Genomic DNA, 22518 nt, shown 5'->3' on the forward strand with positions numbered 1-22518 from the left:
TAAAATCAAAATCTATTTGGCCATACCTGGCTTGAAAATTATTTGAAGTAAACTTTAAAACAAAATTAATCGTTGTTAATTATAGTCACTTGAAATTTGTGACAAGGTCCTGAACAGTTTATCTATTTAGTATACCATTGGAGTCACCAGTTTAAAATTGTGTAAAGTTAAAATAGAAACCTTTTTATACCTTTTTATTTCAATGCTTGAAGCCTCCTGTGTGGTTGTCAATCCATCCTTCTCTCTCCAATCCACTTATCTGATCCCAGCTTCCAATATTCCACCTTGTTTTCAATACAAACAGCTTTTATTTTCCTTTTCAGTTTGGTTTAAAATATAGCTTATTCATGCTTCTTAAATTCACGTAACTTGTAAATTTAACTAAGACCTTTAATGCAGGAGCGGAGGTGGAATCTGATTTAGCTTTAGAAACTAAACTGTGTACCATTGATTTCCTAGAAACACAATGGTTACACCCCAGAAGGAAACCATTTGGCTTGTCAAGTTTGTACTGTCTAGCAGGTCAGGAGAGTGTCCCTACAACTGATGCCAGTATAGGAATCCAAAACATAGCATTGCAGGAGCTTCAGCTCTTGTCCAAGAGGCACAAGATTCTTGCAGCTAGTCACATGTTGCAGATGTGACCAAAGGCATGCCCACCAATCTCTTAATGAGCAATTTTTGTCTAGAATGAGAATCATGCTTTTTTCCAGTTTGTTGCTGGCGCTTTAAAGCGGATGAGATCTCAATAAATGAGACTGAAGAAAATATCTAACTAGCACAAATGGAAGTTGTCAGAAATGCCATCGTTGATGGATTTGGTACAATGTATGTTTGTGACCCTTAATTGAGATTTGCACAGTGGAAGCTATTGGGGAAATACTCGATCTTCAGAATTAAGTGTTGTTTGTACTTAAATCTAAAACTAAATTAAAATCTGCTCAGTGCTAACTTCTGTAATTTATTTCTTTTATGATCTTCATTTACACATGTAGTGCTGTTTTTGTCAGTAGGTGGCACTGATGTACTTTTCAGAAAGTTTATGATAGATGTTTTGCATAGTACAAAAAGTTTTTCTCTTCCCTCACCTACTTAAATAACTAAAATAATTCTATATTTCTTGTACTGAAAAATATCCTTTGCCTGCCTGCTATGTTGGTTAATCAAAGTCAGCATGTGTTAATTATAGGGATTGAGGCTGCATTATTGTACTACAGTGTGTATTTGAGACTTTCATATTGGGTGGTTTTCCTCATAATTTGACCTTTTTTTTTATTAGCACCCCAGCAGAATGTTTAGATGCTGCACTGAATGCTTTGGCTCGAGCACTTGAAATTAATAGAGCAAATCCTGAAATATGGTGCCATTATCTCAACTTGTTTTCAAAGCGAGGTACAAAGGAAGAAGTTCAAGAAATGTGTGAGACAGCAGTGCAGTATGCTTCTACACATGTAGTCTGGTGGACGGTAAGTATGAAATCAATTGAAATTTTCCATGTTGCAGGCTATCGATATATAATTTCATTGGTAATCGTAAAAGCATTTCTTAGGAATAGATCTGAAAGGGGTCAGCCAGGCTTGTTGGTAGCATGCTTGATGTTTGGGTTCAGACTCTGATTCCCAAGACTGAGCATGTTTTGCAATTCTAACAGTGCTGAGTTATTGGATGACAGTTAAATTTGCATGTTCGTTAATGATTCCATGAGTGCTAGAAATTCAAGAAAGATTGTTACTGTATTTAATTGTCAACTAAATTTTTTAACCATAATTTTATTGCTGTGTGCTTGAAAATTCCCCAGCCTGTCACTGACAAGGCTTCTAAGGTGACTTGATGACTATGAAGTACTTCCTGTCTGAGGAAAGCTCTTCCTTCGGAGGCTTAATTTTTATCTTTTCTTCTGCTTGCAGTATTTAATGCACGAGAACTCATTTGAAGGAAAAGACTATGTTTGCAGTCGACTTGTGCAGTTTCTTATGGAAACCATAGAGAGATCAGAAAAATCAGAAATTCTGTCTTTTCAGCTGCTTCAATCTCTGCTGTTTTGGGTGCAGTTAAGTCTCTTTACTGGAAGGCAACAGAATGCACTGGCCATCTTTCAGGTATGTCTTTCTGTGATCATGCAACTGACCGAATATTTTGAAGGTGATAGGGCAAGCTGAGAATTCTATTGTTAAGGAGTGTTAATGGAACTTCTGGTTTTATTTGGAGCATGAAATACAAAAATAAGGAGGTCATGCTAAGACGAATGTAGGAAAATAATGAAGGTAATTCAGCAGGCCACGTGGCATCTTTGGAACAAGAAATATCATTGATGTTTTAAGTCAATGATTCATCTTTAGAACTTAATATTTCTCTTGTGTTGCTCACCACTGACTCTTATTTTGTCTCCATTTCCAGCATCAGTGATATTTGGCAAATGTTAAATTTTTGATAAGCCTTTAAAATGATGCTTAAGCCACAGCTGCATATTATGTTCAGTTCTGAATGCCATGCTTTAGAAGGATTTAAAGTCCATAAGAGAATGCTGCAGAGATTTACTAAAATGGTACAGGGGCCTTCAATTCTGTGGAAAACTTGGAGAAGCCTGCATCAACATCCAGAGAATGTTGAGATTCAATGGGAGCGTTCAAAATTTTTTTTTAGTTTTAACCAAAGAGAATGTTTCCAATGGCAGCTGAAGGAAAGAGTTTTAACGTGGTCCTACAATAATCATTGGCAATGTAAAGAAACATGTCTTTGACAGAGTAAGTTGTGATCTGGACTGCAATCAGTGTAATGGAAGGAGTTAACTACCAATGCTGTCAGTGAAATGACACTTCTTAAAAGAAAATTGATAGATATTTGAAAGGGGTTAAAAGTTGCTTGACTTCGCTGAAAGAACAGCGAAGGGGACCAGTATATAGCTCTATCAAAAAACTGGCATAGCCACAATAGCAGCCTCTGTGTTGTTATCTTGTAATAATGAGCCAGACATTATTGACCCAGATGCAAAGTGAATCCAACCACTAAGCTCAGGGCATTTACACTGTGCCCAGGACTTGATGTGAGTGGATATCTGTCACTTAGCTTGTTCCTGACTTCTCCTTTGCAGTATGCAGGCATGTGTGCCAGGAGTGAGCTAACCAGTGCACAATTTTCAGTTAAAAATTTGTACATTCCAGCACTTCATAATTAGAGGTGCTGTGCAAAAGAGACCAGGGGTTTGTTTTTCTTGAAGCTATTTTAAGGCATTAACTAGGATGAACGTTTCCAGATTTAAGCTTTACCTTTCCTTAGTATTTGGCTCTCTAAGGGAAGAGTTTTGTTAATGTTGTTTGTGTTGAGACGTTGAATTGTAGTAATATCATAAAATACATTGAACAATATTTATTGAGGTTAGGATGCTTGTTCCGCAAGACTTATTTTGCTGAAGAGTTCTACATCTTTAATGGTGCCTTGAGGGGGTGCCTTTTATCGGTATTCTGAATGCATTAATTCTGACTGTTATCAATCAGATGATTTTCAGCCAGAGGAGAGCTGTCCTGATTTAATGTAGAGCTGCTGTTTAAAATCTATTGGAACATGGAAGTGGTAGATGGGAAGAGTAGTCTTGGTGATATAAAATTAAAAATGGATCAGTGGGAAGTGTTGAAATGATGGCACTGTACAAATGAACAGGACCAGATGGTTCCCAAACCAGGATTTTTTAGTAATGAAGAACATTACAGGTGCCCTAATCATTGTCTTTCAGAGGTGACTTGTGGATCGATCCTTTAGATCAGAAATTTGTGCATGCCACTACTATTTAAGAAAAATGAGAAGGAAACTTAGAAATTATAGACAAATTAACCTAACTAATGAAAGAGTATTTTTTAACAAATGTAAAACTAAAAGCAGTGAATATGCAAAAAAGCCTTGGGAGTACAAGATATCTTTATTAGTCACATGTACGTCAAAACACACAGTGAAATGCATCTTTTTGCATGGAGTGTTCTGGGAGCAGCCTGCAAGTGTCGCCCCTTTTCCAGCACCAACATAGCATGCCTACAACTTCCTAACCCATACGTATTTGGAATGTGGGAGGAAACCGGAGCACCCAGAGGAAACCCACGCAGACATGGGGAGAACGTACAAACTCCTTACAGACAGTGGGCGGAATTGAACCCAGGTCACTGGCGCTGTAAAGTGTTATGCTAACCGCTACACTACCGTGCCTGCCCACAGATCATGAAAATGTCCTGCTGCAGTACAGAAAATTAGTCAGACAAATGTAAAACTTGTATACCTGGGACTGGTCTCTAATGAAAAGATTTACAAGGCTGTTGCTGGGACTGGAGGGTTGAAGTTATAAAAAGAAATTGGATAGGCTGGAATTGTTTTTCCTGGAGCGAAGGAGGCTGAGGGATGACCTTATTAGAGATTCGTAAAATCACGAGGGGCATAGATAAGGTGGACGGTCATAATCTTTTATCCCCATGGTAGAACTAGAGGGCATGGGTATAAGGTGAGAAGGGCAAGATTTAAAGAGGACTTGAGGACCAAACGATTCCCGTCGCTGTCTGTAAGGAGTTTATACGTTCTCCCATGTCTGCGTGGGTTTCCTCCGGGTGCTCCGGTTTCCTCCCACATTCCAAAGACGTACGGGTAGGTTAATATGGGTTTAAAATGGGCGGCGTGGACTCATTGGGCTGGAAGGGCCTGTTACCACGCTGTAAATAAAATTTAATTTAATATGGAACAAAATGCCAGAGGAAGTGGTAGAGGCAAGAACAATTAAAACATTTAAAAGATAATTGGACAGGTTCATGGATAGGAAAAGCTTGGAAGGGATATGGGACTAGCTCAGGGAGGTGCCTTGGTCAGCACAGATGAGTTGGGCCAAAGGGCCTGTTCCCACACTGTACAACTCGATCAGAAGAAATGTTATGACTAATCAGTGCCCGAGTAGAGCCACAGCTAGAATATTAATTATTTCACTCTTACGTAAGAAAAAATGTTGGCACTGGTGGAAGTAGAGAATGGATTTACCAAAAGAAAACATGGTTATGTTAGAGAGAACACACAAACACTGATTATATTCCCTTAATTATGCAAAATTAAGGGATGATTTAATTGCATTTTAATATATAAAGGGAAAGTGACGGAGAAGATGGAAACTATTTCTCCCTGTTGATGAGTCTTGGACCAGCACACATAATTCCCACCAAAAATAAATGAACAAAAATCATACAAAATCAATCATTCAGTTTTCATGGGATTGCTGGATGTGAAATGTTTCCTTTACTTACCTGAATAAGTGGATATAATTCTGTTCATAGAGGATGGAAGTCTTTGGGCTAGTTCAGAAAGTACCATATTTGTTGCATGCTCCCATGGATTCTGAGCCGCTCCTGAAGCTACTTATTAAGGAATTGAGCAGCACCTGAGCAAATCTGTCACTTTTAAAGGTTATCCCAATTGTATTGGCCTTTTGATTAAAGTTTGTATCCCTGGTGTTCCTTGGCACAGATGACTATTGTTTTGAGCTGCTTGAATTATCTGTATATGTCTGCCAGTTGTATTAGGAACTATGTGAAGTTATCTAAACATCACAAAATGGAAATTGATCTTTTGAATAGATAGTTCAAACTAGTGTCTTCCAAAGTAGTCCTAATTCCATGTGCCTGTCTTATTTCTATTTAACTTTACCAGCTTCCTAATGTATTCTTAAATGCAAATGTGTTTTATGCTTCAGGCACCATCCAATAATACATAATGTCGTTTAATAAATTAAACTCTTCACAATCAATAATTACGTAACATGATTTCAGAGTGTCTCAAAGTGCTTTATAGCCAGCATGATACTCAAGGTCTGGCCACTGTTGTTATGCAGTTACATGACTGTTAATTTGCATTCAAATAAATAGTGGCCAGTATACCAAGAGCCAACACTCAAAAGTGTTTTCATATAGTGCCACAGAATTCTTTACACACATCAGTGAGGACAGACAAGGTTTATATCTTATTCTAAAGATAGTACTTTTAACAGTGGAGCATTCCCTTGGTGTTGTACTGAATGCCAATCTAGGTTGATGTGCTGAAGTCCCTAGAACGAATTTTAACTACAACTTGCTCTGGCAACATCCTGATGTATAGCCCTAAAATCTGTTTGCAGCTGCAGTTATATGGTTTTGCATAAATTCACCATTATATCTCGATTCTCAAATTCTATAACTCCTGCCATGAAGGTCAGCACTCAGCATGCCCTTACTTGACCAGCTGCTTTAAATACCTAATGAATGTAATGCATCCCCGTATTACTCTTCTTCACCAGCACCATCTTTCCTCCATTGTTTTTTTTGTACTTTTAATTGATTCTCATTTACTAGTATTGAATTGCATTAGCTCATTTTATTTCCCTGAGTTCCATCATCTTTGCTTTTCTCTGGCAGTGTCATTTGATAATCATGTGTATTCTTTCTATTTTAATATTGACTGTAAATTTGCACAATGCATTAAGGCTAAGAGTGCAAAGTTATTTGCTGTTGATGCCTAAACTGACCATTCTTTTATACAAATTTTTGAACATTTTTTCAGAAAATCAATTCAAAAAAACCAACATGTTGGCTGTAGTTTTGTGAATCTCCAGCATTAATTTTATCATTAGTTGAAATCGTAGTAGTTAATCTGAATTGATGTTACACTTTGCATTTTGATGTTATTAAAATAATATTTCAGGTTGTATTTTCTCTCAGAATTGTGTAGCTTTAATGCTGATGTCAGAGAATTTGCAACCTGTGTTGCTAGTTTTTCTTTGAATTCTGTTATACATGCAGCAAATGTAACGTGAAAATTGGGATATTTTATTTTGACATATATTTTACAGAATGCCTTGAAAACTTCAGATGGTAACAAAAGTGTGGCAGAATATTTAAATGCAGATGAATGCTGCTTGGCTTGGTTAGCCTACATTCACCTCATTGAATTCAACAGTCTTCCTTCCAAATTCTTCGATCCAGCTGTAGCCAATCCTTCTAAGCTCGTAACGAAGGAGCCTTTTCTCATCCCTTGGCAATCATCAAAAGATATCAAGACACACCCTGATACGTTACTTGCATTGTTTGAAGGTGAAGTAGATTAATTTTTATAACTTTCATTTCTCTGTTAAAATGCTGGTCAGAATTTCAATTCATGTTTTTTAAATCTATGTTCAGATGCTGTCCAAGCATGTTCTGGGGACTGCTCTACTGTGGAAGAGAGGATTACAGTCTGCCTCTCAATTTACAGAAATATGATTTCAGCACTGAGACTGATGGGGAGGTATGGTTACTTAAATTTCTTAAGCAGCATTGAGGTATAAATGCAATATTGTTTCAGCACCAAACTTTGTGGTAGTAAGGTATAACTTGGGCATGACTGGAATTTGTGGACTTGTTTGTAGAATCTTAAATCACATTTGTCTGTTTGGAGTTCACAAATTTATACTTCAATTTTTTTTAATTATTTGTGTTTTGATATGGTAAATGTGTCTTTCAGGTGGGAAGCTGCTGAAAATCTCTGCAAAACACTGTTACAGTCTTGTCCAGCTGCTTACCAACTTACTGAAGCTCTAGCTGACCTTTATTTGGAGAGAAAACAAATTGATGATGCTGTGAATGCGTGGCTTTGTGCTTTTAGGAGGAGTCCCCATAATGCTCAGTTATTCTATTACGCATTCAAATTCTTCATTTCAGTGGTGTGTATTTATAATTTTTTTTTAATTTCCATTTTGAAACTTCTTGGTCAACACATTTACAAAATCAGATTTGGAAAGATTCAGTAGAACTTTTAGAATGTTTTATTTGATTCAGGGAGTTAGTGTTTCTAATGACTGTCATGTTAATCATCATGTGTCAGGGATTAACATTTTTTCACTATCGTTCATTTAAACACCAAGTTCAATGATTTGCTAAACAAATAAAGCATTTTAGAGAATAAAGATAATAACCAACAAGTTAGTTCTAAGAATGTCTAAAAATATTTTGTCCAAAGTTTCTATGCAGACACTTTCGAGCAATTGACAACATGCAGCTGTTACCTGGAAATTTGAGATGTGGTTGCCTTGTGCTTAAGCCACTGGTTTGTCACCTTGAGATCTTTAACTTGCCTAACACTTGGCAGAACTTAGTATGACAGGTTCTGAGATTAAGTTCAGCAAATCTAATCACTGTGGGAAAGAACCACAGAAGCTCCCAATTTTGTTTTTGTTACAGTCTTAATTAAATCACTGATGTTTTTCACTGATGTTTTTCACTGAAGGGACCCTATTGCCCTTCTTTCTCCACCTGACCTGGGACTAATCCAAACTTGTTAATTTGTACTGTTAACTTGTAATAACCACAAGGTGGGCTTGTCAGTGTTGTTTACCTCCCAAAGAACACATTAAAAATACTAGTCAGTATTTGTGTGGAAAAATGAGATTAGCATTGAGGGAATACCTGAAGAACGAATATCAGGACGAATATCAACCAAAGCCTGTCTTTTCTCTCTTCCCTGTTGACCTTTCTAAGATGTCATTTTCTCGACATTTACACTTTGCCTGGTGTACCTTCAATAAATTAAATTAGCTTTCCTAATCTTGGCATGTGTTGAAAAATATTTTTTCTGTACAGTGAATGAAAGTAATTAAAAACATAACTGCATGCTAATTGCAAGTAGCCATATTTCAAATTGAATGATAAATTGTACCTGTTTAATGTGAAATATTTTTTGCATGAAAGAACTACTGTCACTTTGGTATTCATTCATTGCAGAAAAGCTTAGACATCGTTCCAGTCTTGTTTCAAGAGTTTATCAACTCCTTTTTTGAGGGGGAAGTCCCTGAACACCACCCTACTTATATTTTACGGTATGTTTTGAAGCATAACTAGGATTTAGTTTCCTTTTAAGAATGGTTTTTGCATATTCCTAATCCAGTAAAAAAAACTCTTGCTTTATAGTGTAATTACATTTGAGGAATTTTACTTTCTTAAATGTGACAGGTAAGCCAAGTGCACCAGTAACTGTCTTTTCGGACAATTGATCTGTTCCAGCAAACATCAAATATTTTTTGTTTTCCTTTGGACAATATTCATGCCACCATAATGCAGATTTGAAAAGCTGAACATAACATCTTCAGATACCACAGCTAAATAGTAATGTGTGTAAGGAAATTGAAGTTATTGTCACCATCCATGCAAAAGGAAAAAAAAACAGAGACTATGTTAATTTTTTTATGTAACACGGGTTAGGCATCCTGCTCTGGTCCTAATGCTTCAGGAATGACGTGAAGCCCTTTGAGGGGACGCAGAAAGAATGGATTTGGGCACAAGGGATTTCACTTGAGGCTAGAATAGAAAATCTGAGGCTCTCCTTGGAGCAAAGAAAATTGGTTGGGGATTTGATAGTGGGTCACAAACTGAGGCTGAGTAGAACTTCTGCCTTTGAGTGGAAAGTTTAAGGATTAAGAGATGCAGATTTGCAGAGGTAATACTAGAAGACATGCATTTAAGGTGGGGGGGGGGAGTTTAAAGGAGGTGTGTGGGCCAAGTTTTTTTTTTATACGGAGTGGTAGATGCCTGGAATGGGGTTCCAGGAGCAGTGGTGGAAGCAGATACACACAAGGATGTTTAAGAGGCTTTTAGATAGGCACATGAATGTGCAAGGAATGGAGGGACATGGATGATGTGCAGGCAGAAGAGACTTAGTTTAATTTAGTATCATGTTTGGCACAGACATCATGGGATAAAGGGACTGTTCCATTGCTGTATTGTTCTATGTTCTAACTAATGCAAAGTAAGTTTCTAAAAAAAATTCCAATTTGTGATCTGGATTGCACTGCCTGAAAGTGAGTGGTTACAGGTTCAGTTGTGGCTTTCAGAAAAGATTTAGCTAAATATTTGAAAGGTAAATAAAAATAAAATTTGCACACCATTGGAGAAAGTGTAAGAAAATAAGATTAACTTGATTACAAAGAGCCTGGAGAGATTTGCCGGACTGAATGACCTCCTTTGCAGTAATGATTTTGTGATTTCTAAAATTTATTATTTTTTTTAATGATACCTTCCTGATAACTTTTCCTGAATTGCTGACATGAGCATCAGAATTCCAATATGTAGACTGAAGTAATGCAGACAAATTATTTCTCAGCGTACCTACCCATAGCCATGGTGTCCCATGCGGTTTCTCCCTTTGTCCCAACCTTTCTGCCCTCCTTCCACCTGCTTAAAATCCCCTTCCCATCTTACTCCACCTATCACCTGCCAGACTCTATCCACCCTCCTTCGTACTTGCACCTTTTGCCTCCAGAGATGCTGCTTGACCCACTTGAGTTCTTCCAGCGTTCTCTTCTTCCAGTTTCCAGTATCTGCAGTCTCTTTTGTCTTAAGTGAAGTAATGCATATGATAGTCACTTCATTCATTCATGCCTTTATGCAAAATTAATAATATTCAAGTTGGAAGAACTGCAGAAATACTGCTTTGCAGTTCTCTCTGTAATGTGATTAGTGTGATGTTATGCCTTTGGAGCTGCGAGTGCTTTTATTTTTCGAAGACTTTGATTTGCCTCACAACTTTACTGATAAAAGTGATTAGTTTTATTTGACTGTATAATATTTTAAAACACTAGTTTGCACCACTCCACAAATACCATATTATCCCTTTAAACATTGGTTAGAAAGCGTACTAGATGTTGATTGAGTTTCACAGCATGTCTAGCAGGTTGTAGGTGTTAGATGGGGTAAGAATCTAGCAGGTTGCTTTATCCTAGATGTCAATCTGCATGAATGTTGGATTGCATTCATCCAGGCAAGTGGAAAGTATTCCTTCATGCTCCCGAATTGTGTTTCATAGATGTTGGTAAGGCTTTGAAGTGGCAAAAGCTGAGTCGGTCTTGGCAGGATACCCTACCTCTGAACTCGTGACTGGTCAAGTGAGTTTCTAGTCAGTGGAGGTGACCCCGAGGATGGTGGGAGTCTCAGAAATGAATGTCGTTTAAACAGTTAGACTCTTCCTTACTGAAGATGGTGATTTTCTGGCATTTTGGAGGCATGAAGGTTATTTGCCACTTATAAGCCCATGCCTGAATGTTGTCCAGGTCTTGCTGTATGCAGACATGAATTACTTTGTTTTCTGGAAAATTGTGTATGGAATTGAACATTTCAATCATCGTGAACATTTCAATTTCTGATGTGATGGAAAGGAGGTCCTTGATGAAGCAGCTGAAAATGGTGGCGGCTAGTGACTTGGAGCTGGCATGATTAACCTCTAACTACAACCATCTCAGTATGCCATCTTTGTCCTACATTTAATTTTTCACTAAATGTTCTATTGAAGTGTATTTTATTCCCATCATTTTTAACTAATCATGATCATCTGTTCATGTCTCTTTTTTGTATCTTTAAAATGTTAATACCAATCTTTGTTGGCTTCTGTTAAACTTTGCTGCCCTTTTCAAAATACCAGCCACCACACTGCTCCCTGTGCTATTTACATTCTCTCATTATCTAGATTGAATGTATCTGTGTTTTTAAGTTTTTTCTCATAGTATATTTGAAATCATGCCTTTCACTTTGTCTTTGCAAGATTTATTCTTTCAGCTATGCTTCTTCTGTTAACATGTTCTATCACATTGTTCTAGCTCTGCTCCAAAGTGAGCTAGTACTTCTCAATAACTTTCTGTAAGATATGAAAGATTGATTAATTGATACAACTGCTTACTTACACCATAATTGTTCATTAGCTCTGAACAGATGCAAGGATAATTTTTGGCTGAGGAATGCTTGGTTTTGGATTCTTTTGAATTGAGTGCTTTTTCCTAATTGGATCCTGTGTGTTTGGGTTTCTCTGAAATCAGATTATTTGCACCCAATGTCACTCAAGGATACCATAGATGACCATTTGGCATCTGGGGAAGTTTGCATCATTAAATCAATTTATTCCCTGCTGGCAGGATACTGTCTCCAGTTCTATGGGGGGAGTTGATGTCATTGTTATTCTCACTCGCCCCCTGTATTCAGCCAGTTAAGCTTAATGAAAATTCTTTTCCCTTTTAATGTAATTCAGGATTCAATCATACCTGCCTATCATTTAAAGTCTGGTGCCCCTCAGAGTTCTCTTCACACTTAACGGCCATATAGACTTTTAAGGTGCAGAATTTCAAACTGGAGCATTTTGGTCTGTGATGAATTTTATGTATTTAGAATCCGTAGTCATAATCTACAGCACGGAGACAGGTCGTTCAGTCCACCAAATCCATGCTGGCCATTTACGTCATTATTGGATTGTTTGCAGTCAAGGCACTGGAGTGGGATTTTACCTACAACCTTCCAACTCTGACCAATATTATCCCTGCTTCACTACCACTGAACTATATTTGCTGACATGTCCTCATTATTTCTCTGCAGGTTATTTTTGTGTAATTATCTAGTATGGTCAGTTTGTATATCTGAGGAATAAATCAACATTTCAGGCATCCATTCCTCTCTTAGAATGTGTTGACATATGTAGGTCCTTTTCAGAACACTGTACAGCTTTACACTGGGGGGGGAAGAGAATATTTTCTGATGGGTATCATGTATGGTTTTGCCACATTTTTTTAATAACTAGGCACTATTATTGTTTTAAATGTTTAGGTATATGGTTTGAAAACCAGCTATGTACATCTAAACTTTTCAAGCAGCCTTTGAGAAATGCTAACATAAGGTTAAGTTGTCTTGATACCTGGGGGAGTTAGATGATGATTGATAAGGTGGCTGCAGCATTTCAGATGTGCAGTATTAGATGCCAGCACCTTGAAATGCTGTCTGTTCAGAGTTGAAAGTGATTATTTTTTCAAATATTTTTCTGTTTTGAGCCACGATGTGGTGAATGTGGTATGATTCATTTCTCTTTTTTTCTTGTTTGAACATACTGCAATATTTATTTCTCTATTAGTGCAGCCACTGATCATGTTTAAAGCTCATAACTAAGCAAACATTTGGGAGGAAGACTTGCTTGGATAAGACAACAACCTGGAAATTAATTTGATTAAGTTTTTCACTTTGTTATCCCTTGTTGTGTGGTAGTTACTTGGGCTTGTAAATCTGAAGGAAATGATTATTAAAATGTACATTGTTTGATGGCTTTCTCTCCTTTCATTAGTCACCTTCTGAATTATCCAATGCCTTATGACTTCAGAGCACCTTCGTGTAAAGAAATGTTGAATGGGGAACGGCTTAACACACAAATACCCTATCTATGGCTAATATTCTGGTAAGAAATCTGTCTTAATTGAAATAAATCTGTCTACCAAATATTGTCCGTCATCAAGTGTAAACTGTATAAATGTGTATGGAATGTTAATGAGGAAAGTCATGGTCATTATCTAATGGATGCACAGCCCCATCTGTTATGCTAATCTTAAATGTTTTCATCAATTTTTTTCATATTTTACCTTATAACAGCTTATGGCAGTCCATTAATGCAAGCACAAGAGAAGCTGCGGACACATTTGAAGCAGCTCTGAGTACAGTTATGCAGAATGATGTGTTGAAACAGATCTGGATGGAGTAAGTAAAGCATCGGAGGCTGAGGGGTGACCTGATCGAAGTGTACAAAATTATGAGAGCCATAGATGGGGTGGATAGTCAGAGCCCTTTTCCCAGGGTGGAAATGTCAAATACAAGAGGACATAGATTTAAGGTGAGAGATTTGAGGCAAGTTCTTTTTATATATACAACCCACTGCCAGGGGAGGTGATGGAAGCAGATACGATAATAATGTTTAAGAGGCATTTGGACAGGCACATGAACAGGTAGGGAATAGAGGGATAGGGACCTGGTGCAGGCAGATGGAATTAGTTAGATGGCGTGGTCTGCACGGACTTTGTGAGCTGAATGGCCTGTTCCTGTACTGTACTGTTCTATATTCTCTGCAAAAAAGAACTTTGCTACTTAATCAGACGAACATTATCTGTATCTATAATTAATGTCTTCAATTGCTTTTGTTTTCAACATAATGAAAGTTGGGTGTTTTCTCTCCAGTTATCTAGTTTTTACCAATAGCCAGCTAGTTGGGACTAAGAACAGGATCAGAGACTTCAAACTGTTTACAGACCTGGTTCACAGATGTTTGGTCACTGTCCCTACAAGAATGCCTATCCCATTCAGCTCTGCCAAATATTGGACCAATTACGAATTCCATAATCAGGTAAATCAACATTGCTTTTTGTGTAAACTAAAGCATTACATAGAACAGATGTCAATGTCCTTCATTAATCTATCCACGAAATGATTTTGTAAATAGTGTATCATCAAAACAACCCTGGGCTTACCCTGTCAAAGATATTCCCTTTACCTTATTCATTCCTCCCCTACCCTCTCTGCAACTTTAAAACATCCATGTTTTCTAATTTTCTCAGTTCTAGTAAAGGATCTTTAATCTGATATGTTTATTCTGTTTCGCTTTCCACAGATACTACCTGATCAATATATTTGTAGCATTTTCTGTTAAAGCTTATTGTAGTCCAAGTAGTTGTAGTAAAAGTCCATCTCATTAAGAATTACTTTTACTTTCTTGTAACAATTAAGGGTATTTTAACTGGACGAACCTTGCAGACTGGGATTAGTAGCAGTTGTAATCTCTTTCTTAACTGGATAGTAATAGATAAAGGATAAAGAAAATTATTCAAAGTCTCCACCACATGTTAATCCAACTCTACCTGAAATTGAGCTTAGTATTTGGAATTGGCTCAATATTAGTTGTGATGCTCCAAAATTTGGTAGAGCCTGACAGTACTTGCTGTCTAGATCCTTGCATGTAGATTGATTACTTGGATAACTCATGCTCATTGACACATCGGGGAAAAAAACAAAACTTTTTTTTTAAAATCAGTGAGGAAAAAAAATCAAGTTTTCATTATGTAGGTGCAATAGAGCTGGCATGGATTTTCTTCTTAAGCCTTTCTGATTTAAGTGAATACACTGTCTGCTGAGGCTACTGTTAACTCCAGTGGTCCACTCGTAGCCTTTCTGGACCATCCCATCAATCAGGTTTGGTGGTATTGACTGAAGGATAGATGTTGACCAGCTAAAGCATTTCTTTAAATATTGCCATTGAATCTTTTCAGTATTCACATTGCGTATTTGTTCCAAATTTGCAGGGCTATCTGTATGCCTTTAATTAACTCCAAATATTCCAGAGACTTGATTGGATCACTCGCACATGGCATGGTCATCTTATCACCAGAACTGGTTAGAACCCATGCATTACCACTGTGCACCAGCAAGGGTTTCTCTCCTTTATCCAGCACTGTCTACTGAATTGACAAGTCCAAGGTGCTTCTGGGCTCCTTTGCTCAAATTCTTTTTTTTTGCTCCCCAATGCCGATCTAGCACCTACCACCTTTGCTTTCCCCACCAGGCTGAACCTTTCCTTCCTCCCACCCACCCGAAGCATCTCTTGACTTTATTTTCTGCTTCCCTTTGTGTCCTATCCAGAGTTATCTTTACATGAAGGTCCATCACCTGCTTTTCCGATTCCATTCCCACTAAATTGCTGACCAATCAACTTCCTCCTTTGCCGTGTTTGTTGACTTGTAAATAGATCTTGTACTTATTCTGACTTCACTATAATTAAATCCATTTCAAATCTGCTGTCATCACCTTGTTCCTCCCATATCTTTCAAGTCTTGGAGCATGTTGCTTCCCACATCTGAATCTATCTCCTTGAATTCAAGTTTCTGCTCCTTACTAAAACAGTAGAACTCCGCTTACCAAAATCACAATTGAAGTTCTGATTGTGACTGTGGCTGGCTTTAAAACACAATGCATCCTTTCTACATCAATGCTCTTTGTACTAACCCAATGTAACTGCACTGTGTAACGAATTGACCTGTATGATCGGTATGCAAGACAAGTTTTTCACTGTACCTCAGTACAAGTGACAATAATAAACCAATACCAATAATCACACCAAGTTGATATTGTAGACTATAAATCTGGCAAAGATGTGCAACATATTTTCAAATCTGCACTGAAGAAAGGAAGAACAAATTTGTATCGTGCCTTCCACATTCTCAGGATATTCGCAAAAGGAATACAGCCAGTGAAATAATCTGAAGATGTTACGCATGCTGTAGCCAAATTGCACATTCCCATAAATGAGGTTTGGTGGTATTGGCCAAAAGACCAGCAGGGGCATTTCTCTTTAAATTTTGCCATGAAATCTTTTACATCAACTTGAAAAGGGCTTTTGTTTAAAATCTTAATGTTGGCACCTTTGATGTTGAGGTGTGCATCTATATCATTCCAAAGTGAGTGATGCCATTAGCCAAAATTGAAGCCATGCCCATTCTATTCCTCAGAAGCAAATCTCTTCCTCAATAGCATCTCCTGATTCTAACGAAGGTCATTGAACTGAAACATTAACCCTACCTTTCTGTTTCCACGTGTATTGTCTTGACCTACTAAACTTGATTTCATTGCACATAAAGTATTTTCGTTTGGCCCCGGAGTCTCACTTACCACCTAACTGTCTCTCTTCAATTTTCCCCAAATCAAGTGAAACGGCTACATGCTGTTAGCTAGCTGAAGTGCTGGCTTTTTTATTATCAAGGGTTGCAGATGACAACTGTATCTTCAGATACAAAGATTAAGGTCGAAGAATTAGTGTTTTGCAAGTTGTATTTTCCCATTTAAGCTTAAATATTTTGTTTCATAGTATGGTTTAAAGTGTTGGTGTTGCTTTCTAATTTGCTGGTGTTACAGTTGGCGTTGTACTTTCAGTTAACCATACATTAAACTACAGAGTTATATGATCATGAATTGGGGGGTGGGGGGTAGAGACACAAAACCTGGACTATGTCCATCTCAAGGAGATGCAGTTTCCACATATTGACCATTTAAGCATTGAGTACAGTGTGCCAATTAAAAGCATGCCAATTAAAAGTGAAAATGAGCTGTAATTAACATGAAATAATATGTCAGTGTCTCTTGGTCCGTTCTATTTAGACAACTGGGAGTGAGCAAAGGGAGAAGTTACTGGTGGGAGAGAAAATCTGTAATAACTCTGGATATAATTGTATCTTGCTCTGTGGCCCTGCCTATGTATAATTCCTGTTTAAAGGTTTGTGTGGACATTAGCAAGGAGTTGCACATGAATTTTAATGCACAAGGTCGTTTTTTTTTCCAAGTTGTGTTATGTGGATAAAACATTACCACCATTTTGAACATAACAGCCCAAAAAGAACAGAGTTCATCTGTTCTTGCTGATAAAGCAATATTGATCACACAGCCAACAGTTCCCTGCATTCTGGACATCAGACTTGTGAACTTCACCAGCTTGGACCAATTTAATATGTCATCCATAAACAATAATGTAATAAAAACAAAATGCTGGCAAAACTCAGTGGGTCGGGCAGTATCTGTGGAAAGAGAAAAATCAACGTTTTGGGTCTGTGAACACCTTTGTCAGAACTGAGAAGGAGAGAGAGATGCGTGTTAGGTTTCAGTAGTGGGGAGCTGGGAGAGTGATATGGAGAACAAAGGGAATGACTGATGGGGCAAGTCAAGATGATTTTTTAATTTTTATTTGCCTTCTGTATTGTCACTGAATATGCACTACTATAGGCAGTGAGACAACTGACTGTAAAAATAAGAAACAAAAGAAATATATACCCTAGTCCTGGAGCACTGAAGAGTCTGATTAGCAATGTTACGAATTATACCTGTTCCCTTTTCAGAGTCTGAGAGTTGGTGCAAACATCATGTAAAATTGTTTGAGAGATCCTGATGTAACGAATCTCGGAGTTATGGGCCGCAGTTCAGCAACTTCCTGATTTCAGTTTCTAACAATGTAGGGTTGCCGGAAGTTTCTTCACTCTTCACTCTTTAATTCTTTGGATGTTGTATTTTTAAATGCAAAATTGAAGTCATAACCTCTAGATTTAGAACTGAATATCCTTTATGTATATCACACTTCATATTGAATATTTGCATCTCACTTTCTTATATCAAAGAACGTCATATAGAAAGAAACGAGGCAAAAAGGTTGTTTTACTACTTGGCAAGGTGTATTGAATGGTATGCTGTGGGAATCTGTTCTGGCCATCAAATTTTTACAATTCACATAAATGACTTGGATGAAGGCACTTGAAGGTTTGATAAATTTGTGCACAGGTACAGGAAATGATTTGGAAAGCTAACAATGTCGTTGCTGGGGAAATTGAATAGAAAAGTACGGAAGTTGTATTTCACATACAGGGCATTGGCGAGACCACATCAAGAATTTACTGGACTTAAGTTGTCTTATGAGGGTATATCGGAAAGGCTAGGTTTGTTTTCTGGAAATTAGAGTGCAAGGGAATTGAACCACAAGACCCTGAAGGATTTTCACAGAATGGACATGGAGAAGACATTTCCTCCTGTGGGAGAATTAAAACTAGGGGTCACTGTTTAAAAAAGGTTGCTGGTTTAAGAGATGTGGGTGAAATATTTTGAGGGTTGATTTTGGAACTCTTTCCCAAAGGGTGGTGGAAGCAAAGTGTGAATATTTTTGAGACAAGAAAATACTTGATAAGCAAGGGTGTGAAGGTAGACAATGCAGAGCTAAGATTAGTCAGATCATCCATGCTCTTGAATGATGGAGCCAGCTCAAGAGCCTGAGTAACTGTCTTATTTGTATGTTCATATATACAAAAGTTTTGCCATGTTGTGAAATTTAATGTGAAGTATTGTATTCTATTGATTTACCAAATTGTTAATGTGGATTTTCCATTATTATGATATTTAAGACCTTTCTAATAGGGGTGCTGGGCATAACAATTGTTATTGTATGTCATTGAGGGGTCCAGACAAATGATCCAGAGATGCTGATGCTACTCCTTTGTAGCTGGGTAATTTAAAACTTGTATTCAGAATTGTTAGCTAATATATTGTCATTTTGTGGATGTCCTTTTGGGGAGAAAATTTGTCTCAAGTCCCATAGTAGTGTGGTTAATTCTTGGCTCTTCTGAAATTGCCCAGCAAGCCACTCAATCATCAAGGTGATGGCTCACCATCAATTTCGAGGGCAAAGGTTACACAGTAAATGCTGACTTTGTGATGCCCATTTTCCCAATAATGAACCTTTGGTTGTGTTATGATTTTAGATGCCTTTATAATAATTCTTGGGATGATGTCTTTGGCATTGAATCTAACTGAATTTAAAAATTATTTTTTAAGGTAATTTCCTTTTACCTGAGCTGCCTTCCTCAATCCCAGCATTGCAAAGCCTTGGAAAGATTCCCTTCCATGATGCCAACTAATGTTGAACTGGCATTAAGGTAAATATGTGAAAAGTTGGATTGAAAATCTCTGCTCTTTTATGTTTAAAGTTTTTAATCTTTAGGTACACAGATTGCTAGGAATTGCTAATTGATTTAATGTTGAAATTGGTTTCAACTGCTTGTGTTCTTAATGCAGGATACTGGAGCAGGAGTGGAAGGAGGGTAATATCCAGCACCTCAAGTTACAATTGAAAATGTATACACATTCTCTACCAATCTGTTTGCCGATTTGGAAAATGTAATTGCATGTTTTTATTTTTGCTATTTTATTGCTAATTCATAAAACTTGATAAGCAACTACTAAAATCTAATCTGAATAGTACTGGCTTTTTCAGAATATTGAATTAGAATAATTGTTTAAAAAATTCATTGCAAGAAACATGGCGTTTACTTTCTGTAAGATTGTCAAATCAATCAACATGTTGGAAGTTCTGTTTTTGGAAACCCAGATTTCAGTTGAGTATTTTAAAGTCAATTTTAGTTCTCGTTAAGATGAAAGTTATTATCCATTGCTGTACCCAGTATTGGTACATATTTCCAGGATCAAGTTCAAGTTTATTGTCGTAGGCATACATACACAGTATAAATGCCACTAAAATTAGCCTTTTGCAGCACGGTACATCTACAAATGTAAGTAAACAGGAACTTAAATTAACATAAATGATACATAACTTGCACGACAAAAGAAACATAACACTAGTGCAAGCTGAGAGAGGGAAAAAGAAAAAAGAGAGTGTAAAGTTTTCAATATATTACCATCACAATACTTAACCACAGAATAATACAGTTGTGTCCTGAATGTGAATATTAATGTATTTTGATAACTTCCTACATTTTATTTATGAGCAACCACAAGCCTTGAAATATAACTAAACCTGTTCTGTTTTTCTCTCTATTAGAGCCATAGTTGTTGAAAGCATGTTGAGGGACCACCAGAATGAGGTATGTCCACGTGCTTTGCATTCTTGGTTCTCTTGTGCAGAATTCAATCTAGTGGAGTTCTCATTATAAAGCAAGTTTGGTTTTGCTCAGTTTTTTTTAAAAATAATATTAGTTGTACTTCATTCCAGCTTGTTCACTTGCTTAGGCTTTCTGTCTAAAATCTTTTCAAATCTGCTCTGAAGATTTTAATCATTGCTTATTGTTTTTTTTGTCCCTGCTCCTTGTTCAGAACTATGCACACCATTTCATGTTTTGAAGTTACCTTTGCACTCTATTACACTGGAAATGTATTATCTGCATGAATCTTCTATAAATCTAATTGAAGCCATTGTAGTAGTTCTGTAGTGTTGTTTCTCGTGAATTTCTAGTCCTCACATAAGTGCTCCCACTGGGTCTTTGCTGTTTTTTCAGGTTCGTCACCTCTATCAACGAGCTCTTCAGAAGTTACCGCTTTGTGCATCGCTATGGAAAGATGTAAAGTTTCCTACTTATGTTTTTTTTTAATTTTCTATGATTCATAATTTATAATTTAGCTGTTAAATGGAATTTTCAGTTGTTTTTCGAGTTTGCAAGAGAGATACAGATTTTTATAAAAGCAACCATTTCCACTGACAGGGTAATGTTTAATCTGTGACCAGGTCTTACTTAAGTGCTTCCCCTATCTCTTTCAGCAACTCTTGTTTGAAGCTTCAGAAGGAGGTAAAACTGATAATCTCAGAAAACTAGTTGCCAGGTGCCAGGAGATTGGCGTCAGCTTAGATGAGCTCTTAAATTTAAGCCCTTCCCAGAACAGAGGGCATTGATTACAGAGCACAAAAATCTTGCCACATCCCCCACGTTAAGAGGTGGCTCTTCAAGACCTGGCTCCTCTGTAGCTGATGTCTGCAAATGCAGGTAGTAATGAGTGGAGATGCACTTGTCCACCGACTTTCTACTCTTCGTGGTCAAAAACAGTTGGAGTTTACGCACCAGTGACCCAAAGCAAGATCCATGAACTCTACTTGGCCTCTCAGGGCCCTGTCAGATTCTCGTAACATCACGTCCGTAAGTATGGTACTTCACAATGATGAATCCTTTTTCTTTCTTAATGTTTGTCTTTAGTCTTGACGCAAACTGATGCATGTAAAATTGGCTAAATTTAGTGCAGTTTTATGCACATGAATAGGGCAGATTTTTTCCCCCTTTTCTCCCTTCCCTCGTTAAACTTCTATTGAGATTTTTTTATTGCAGGTTCAAAAGCAGCAGGTTTCAAAGAAAAAGTGTTGTTGCCATGGTACAGAGTCCAAAGTGACTGCTTGCCTGGTGAAGATTCCTGGAGGGGTTGCATTTTGCCCTTTCTTGTATACTCAGTGTGGTGGGCTTGCTGCTGCAAGGACTCTGTTTTATGTATTAACGTACTTGAAGACGAGACCTACTGCAGTGGAAAAGTTGGAACACTAAAATTTATGCATGCCAGTGCATCAGTTTTTGAGGCTGGTCAAAATTTATGTGCAATCTTGGTTTGTGAAAATTTATTTATTTTATGGTTTAAACAAAACTTGAAGAATGACAAGTATTTGACAAATAAACTTTTGTACTAAATAGTTACTTTGTAAGTATTCTTATACAATGTGTTTATATTTGAGTATTTTCAATACATGCTTTATCAAAAAAAATGCTTGTTGTCTTTCTTTTAAAATATTGAATACTAGATGTCTTAACATTGAACAAAATGGTTTTAGTGGCAGTTGTGTATAATGGATTGTTGAAATCAAAAGTAACATAAAAATGTGCAGCTTACAGCACAGAAAATACATCAATTTTGTTGCAGCTTTTGATGAAAATGTTAGTAGATAAGGAAAGCTCTTATCTACTAACGTTTAATCAAATCTAAAGCAGTTTCACATCAAATATGCTATTTACAACACTTTTAAAGGTACAAAACAACAGCCATTTTGCATCCAGTAAGTCCCACCAACAATAGTGAAGTGAGTGATAAGTTAATCAATTGTTCTGGTGGTCGATATACATCAGCTATGACTTCTGATTTTTTTTTTTCCCCTGCTCCTCTTCAAATCCAAACAAAGGTTTGAATTCATAATTTTTCACATAATGTCCCAGAATGCTTCACAGAAAAATTAAATATTTTTCAAGTGCAGATACTGTTGCAATATAGGAAATGTGACAGGGACATTGGATACAGCAGGGTTGCCTAAACAGTAGAGTGATAATGGCTGGGTAATCTTTTAGTGACTTTATGTAAGGGAGGAGAAAATGTTGGTCAGAACACAGCAAAGTTGCTCCTTTTTCAAAATAGT

At 37.2% G+C, this 22518-nt stretch overlaps 1 protein-coding gene across 3 annotated transcripts in view; it reads left to right on the forward strand.

The window, feature by feature from the left end:
- The window catches only part of LOC127578590 (zinc finger C3H1 domain-containing protein-like), a 60537-nt gene extending 38689 nt beyond the window's left edge, over nt 1–21848 (forward strand). For all 3 annotated transcript variants that reach the window (XM_052030740.1, XM_052030741.1, XM_052030742.1), the window contains 14 exons: nt 1280–1466; nt 1908–2099; nt 6845–7085; nt 7173–7278; nt 7495–7693; nt 8751–8845; nt 13117–13227; nt 13419–13523; nt 13998–14163; nt 19176–19276; nt 19416–19517; nt 20179–20221; nt 20633–20695; nt 20893–21848. In XM_052030740.1, coding sequence (XP_051886700.1) covers nt 1280–1466; nt 1908–2099; nt 6845–7085; nt 7173–7278; nt 7495–7693; nt 8751–8845; nt 13117–13227; nt 13419–13523; nt 13998–14163; nt 19176–19276; nt 19416–19517; nt 20179–20221; nt 20633–20695; nt 20893–21024 — 1843 coding nt within the window. In that variant the 3' untranslated portion in view covers nt 21025–21848. The remainder of the gene's footprint in view (nt 1–1279; nt 1467–1907; nt 2100–6844; nt 7086–7172; nt 7279–7494; nt 7694–8750; nt 8846–13116; nt 13228–13418; nt 13524–13997; nt 14164–19175; nt 19277–19415; nt 19518–20178; nt 20222–20632; nt 20696–20892) is intronic.
- Nucleotides 21849–22518: the final 670 nt, after the last annotated feature.

The sequence above is a fragment of the Pristis pectinata genome, chromosome 15 (genome assembly GCF_009764475.1).
Source record: "Pristis pectinata isolate sPriPec2 chromosome 15, sPriPec2.1.pri, whole genome shotgun sequence".
Taxonomy (NCBI): domain Eukaryota; kingdom Metazoa; phylum Chordata; class Chondrichthyes; order Rhinopristiformes; family Pristidae; genus Pristis; species Pristis pectinata.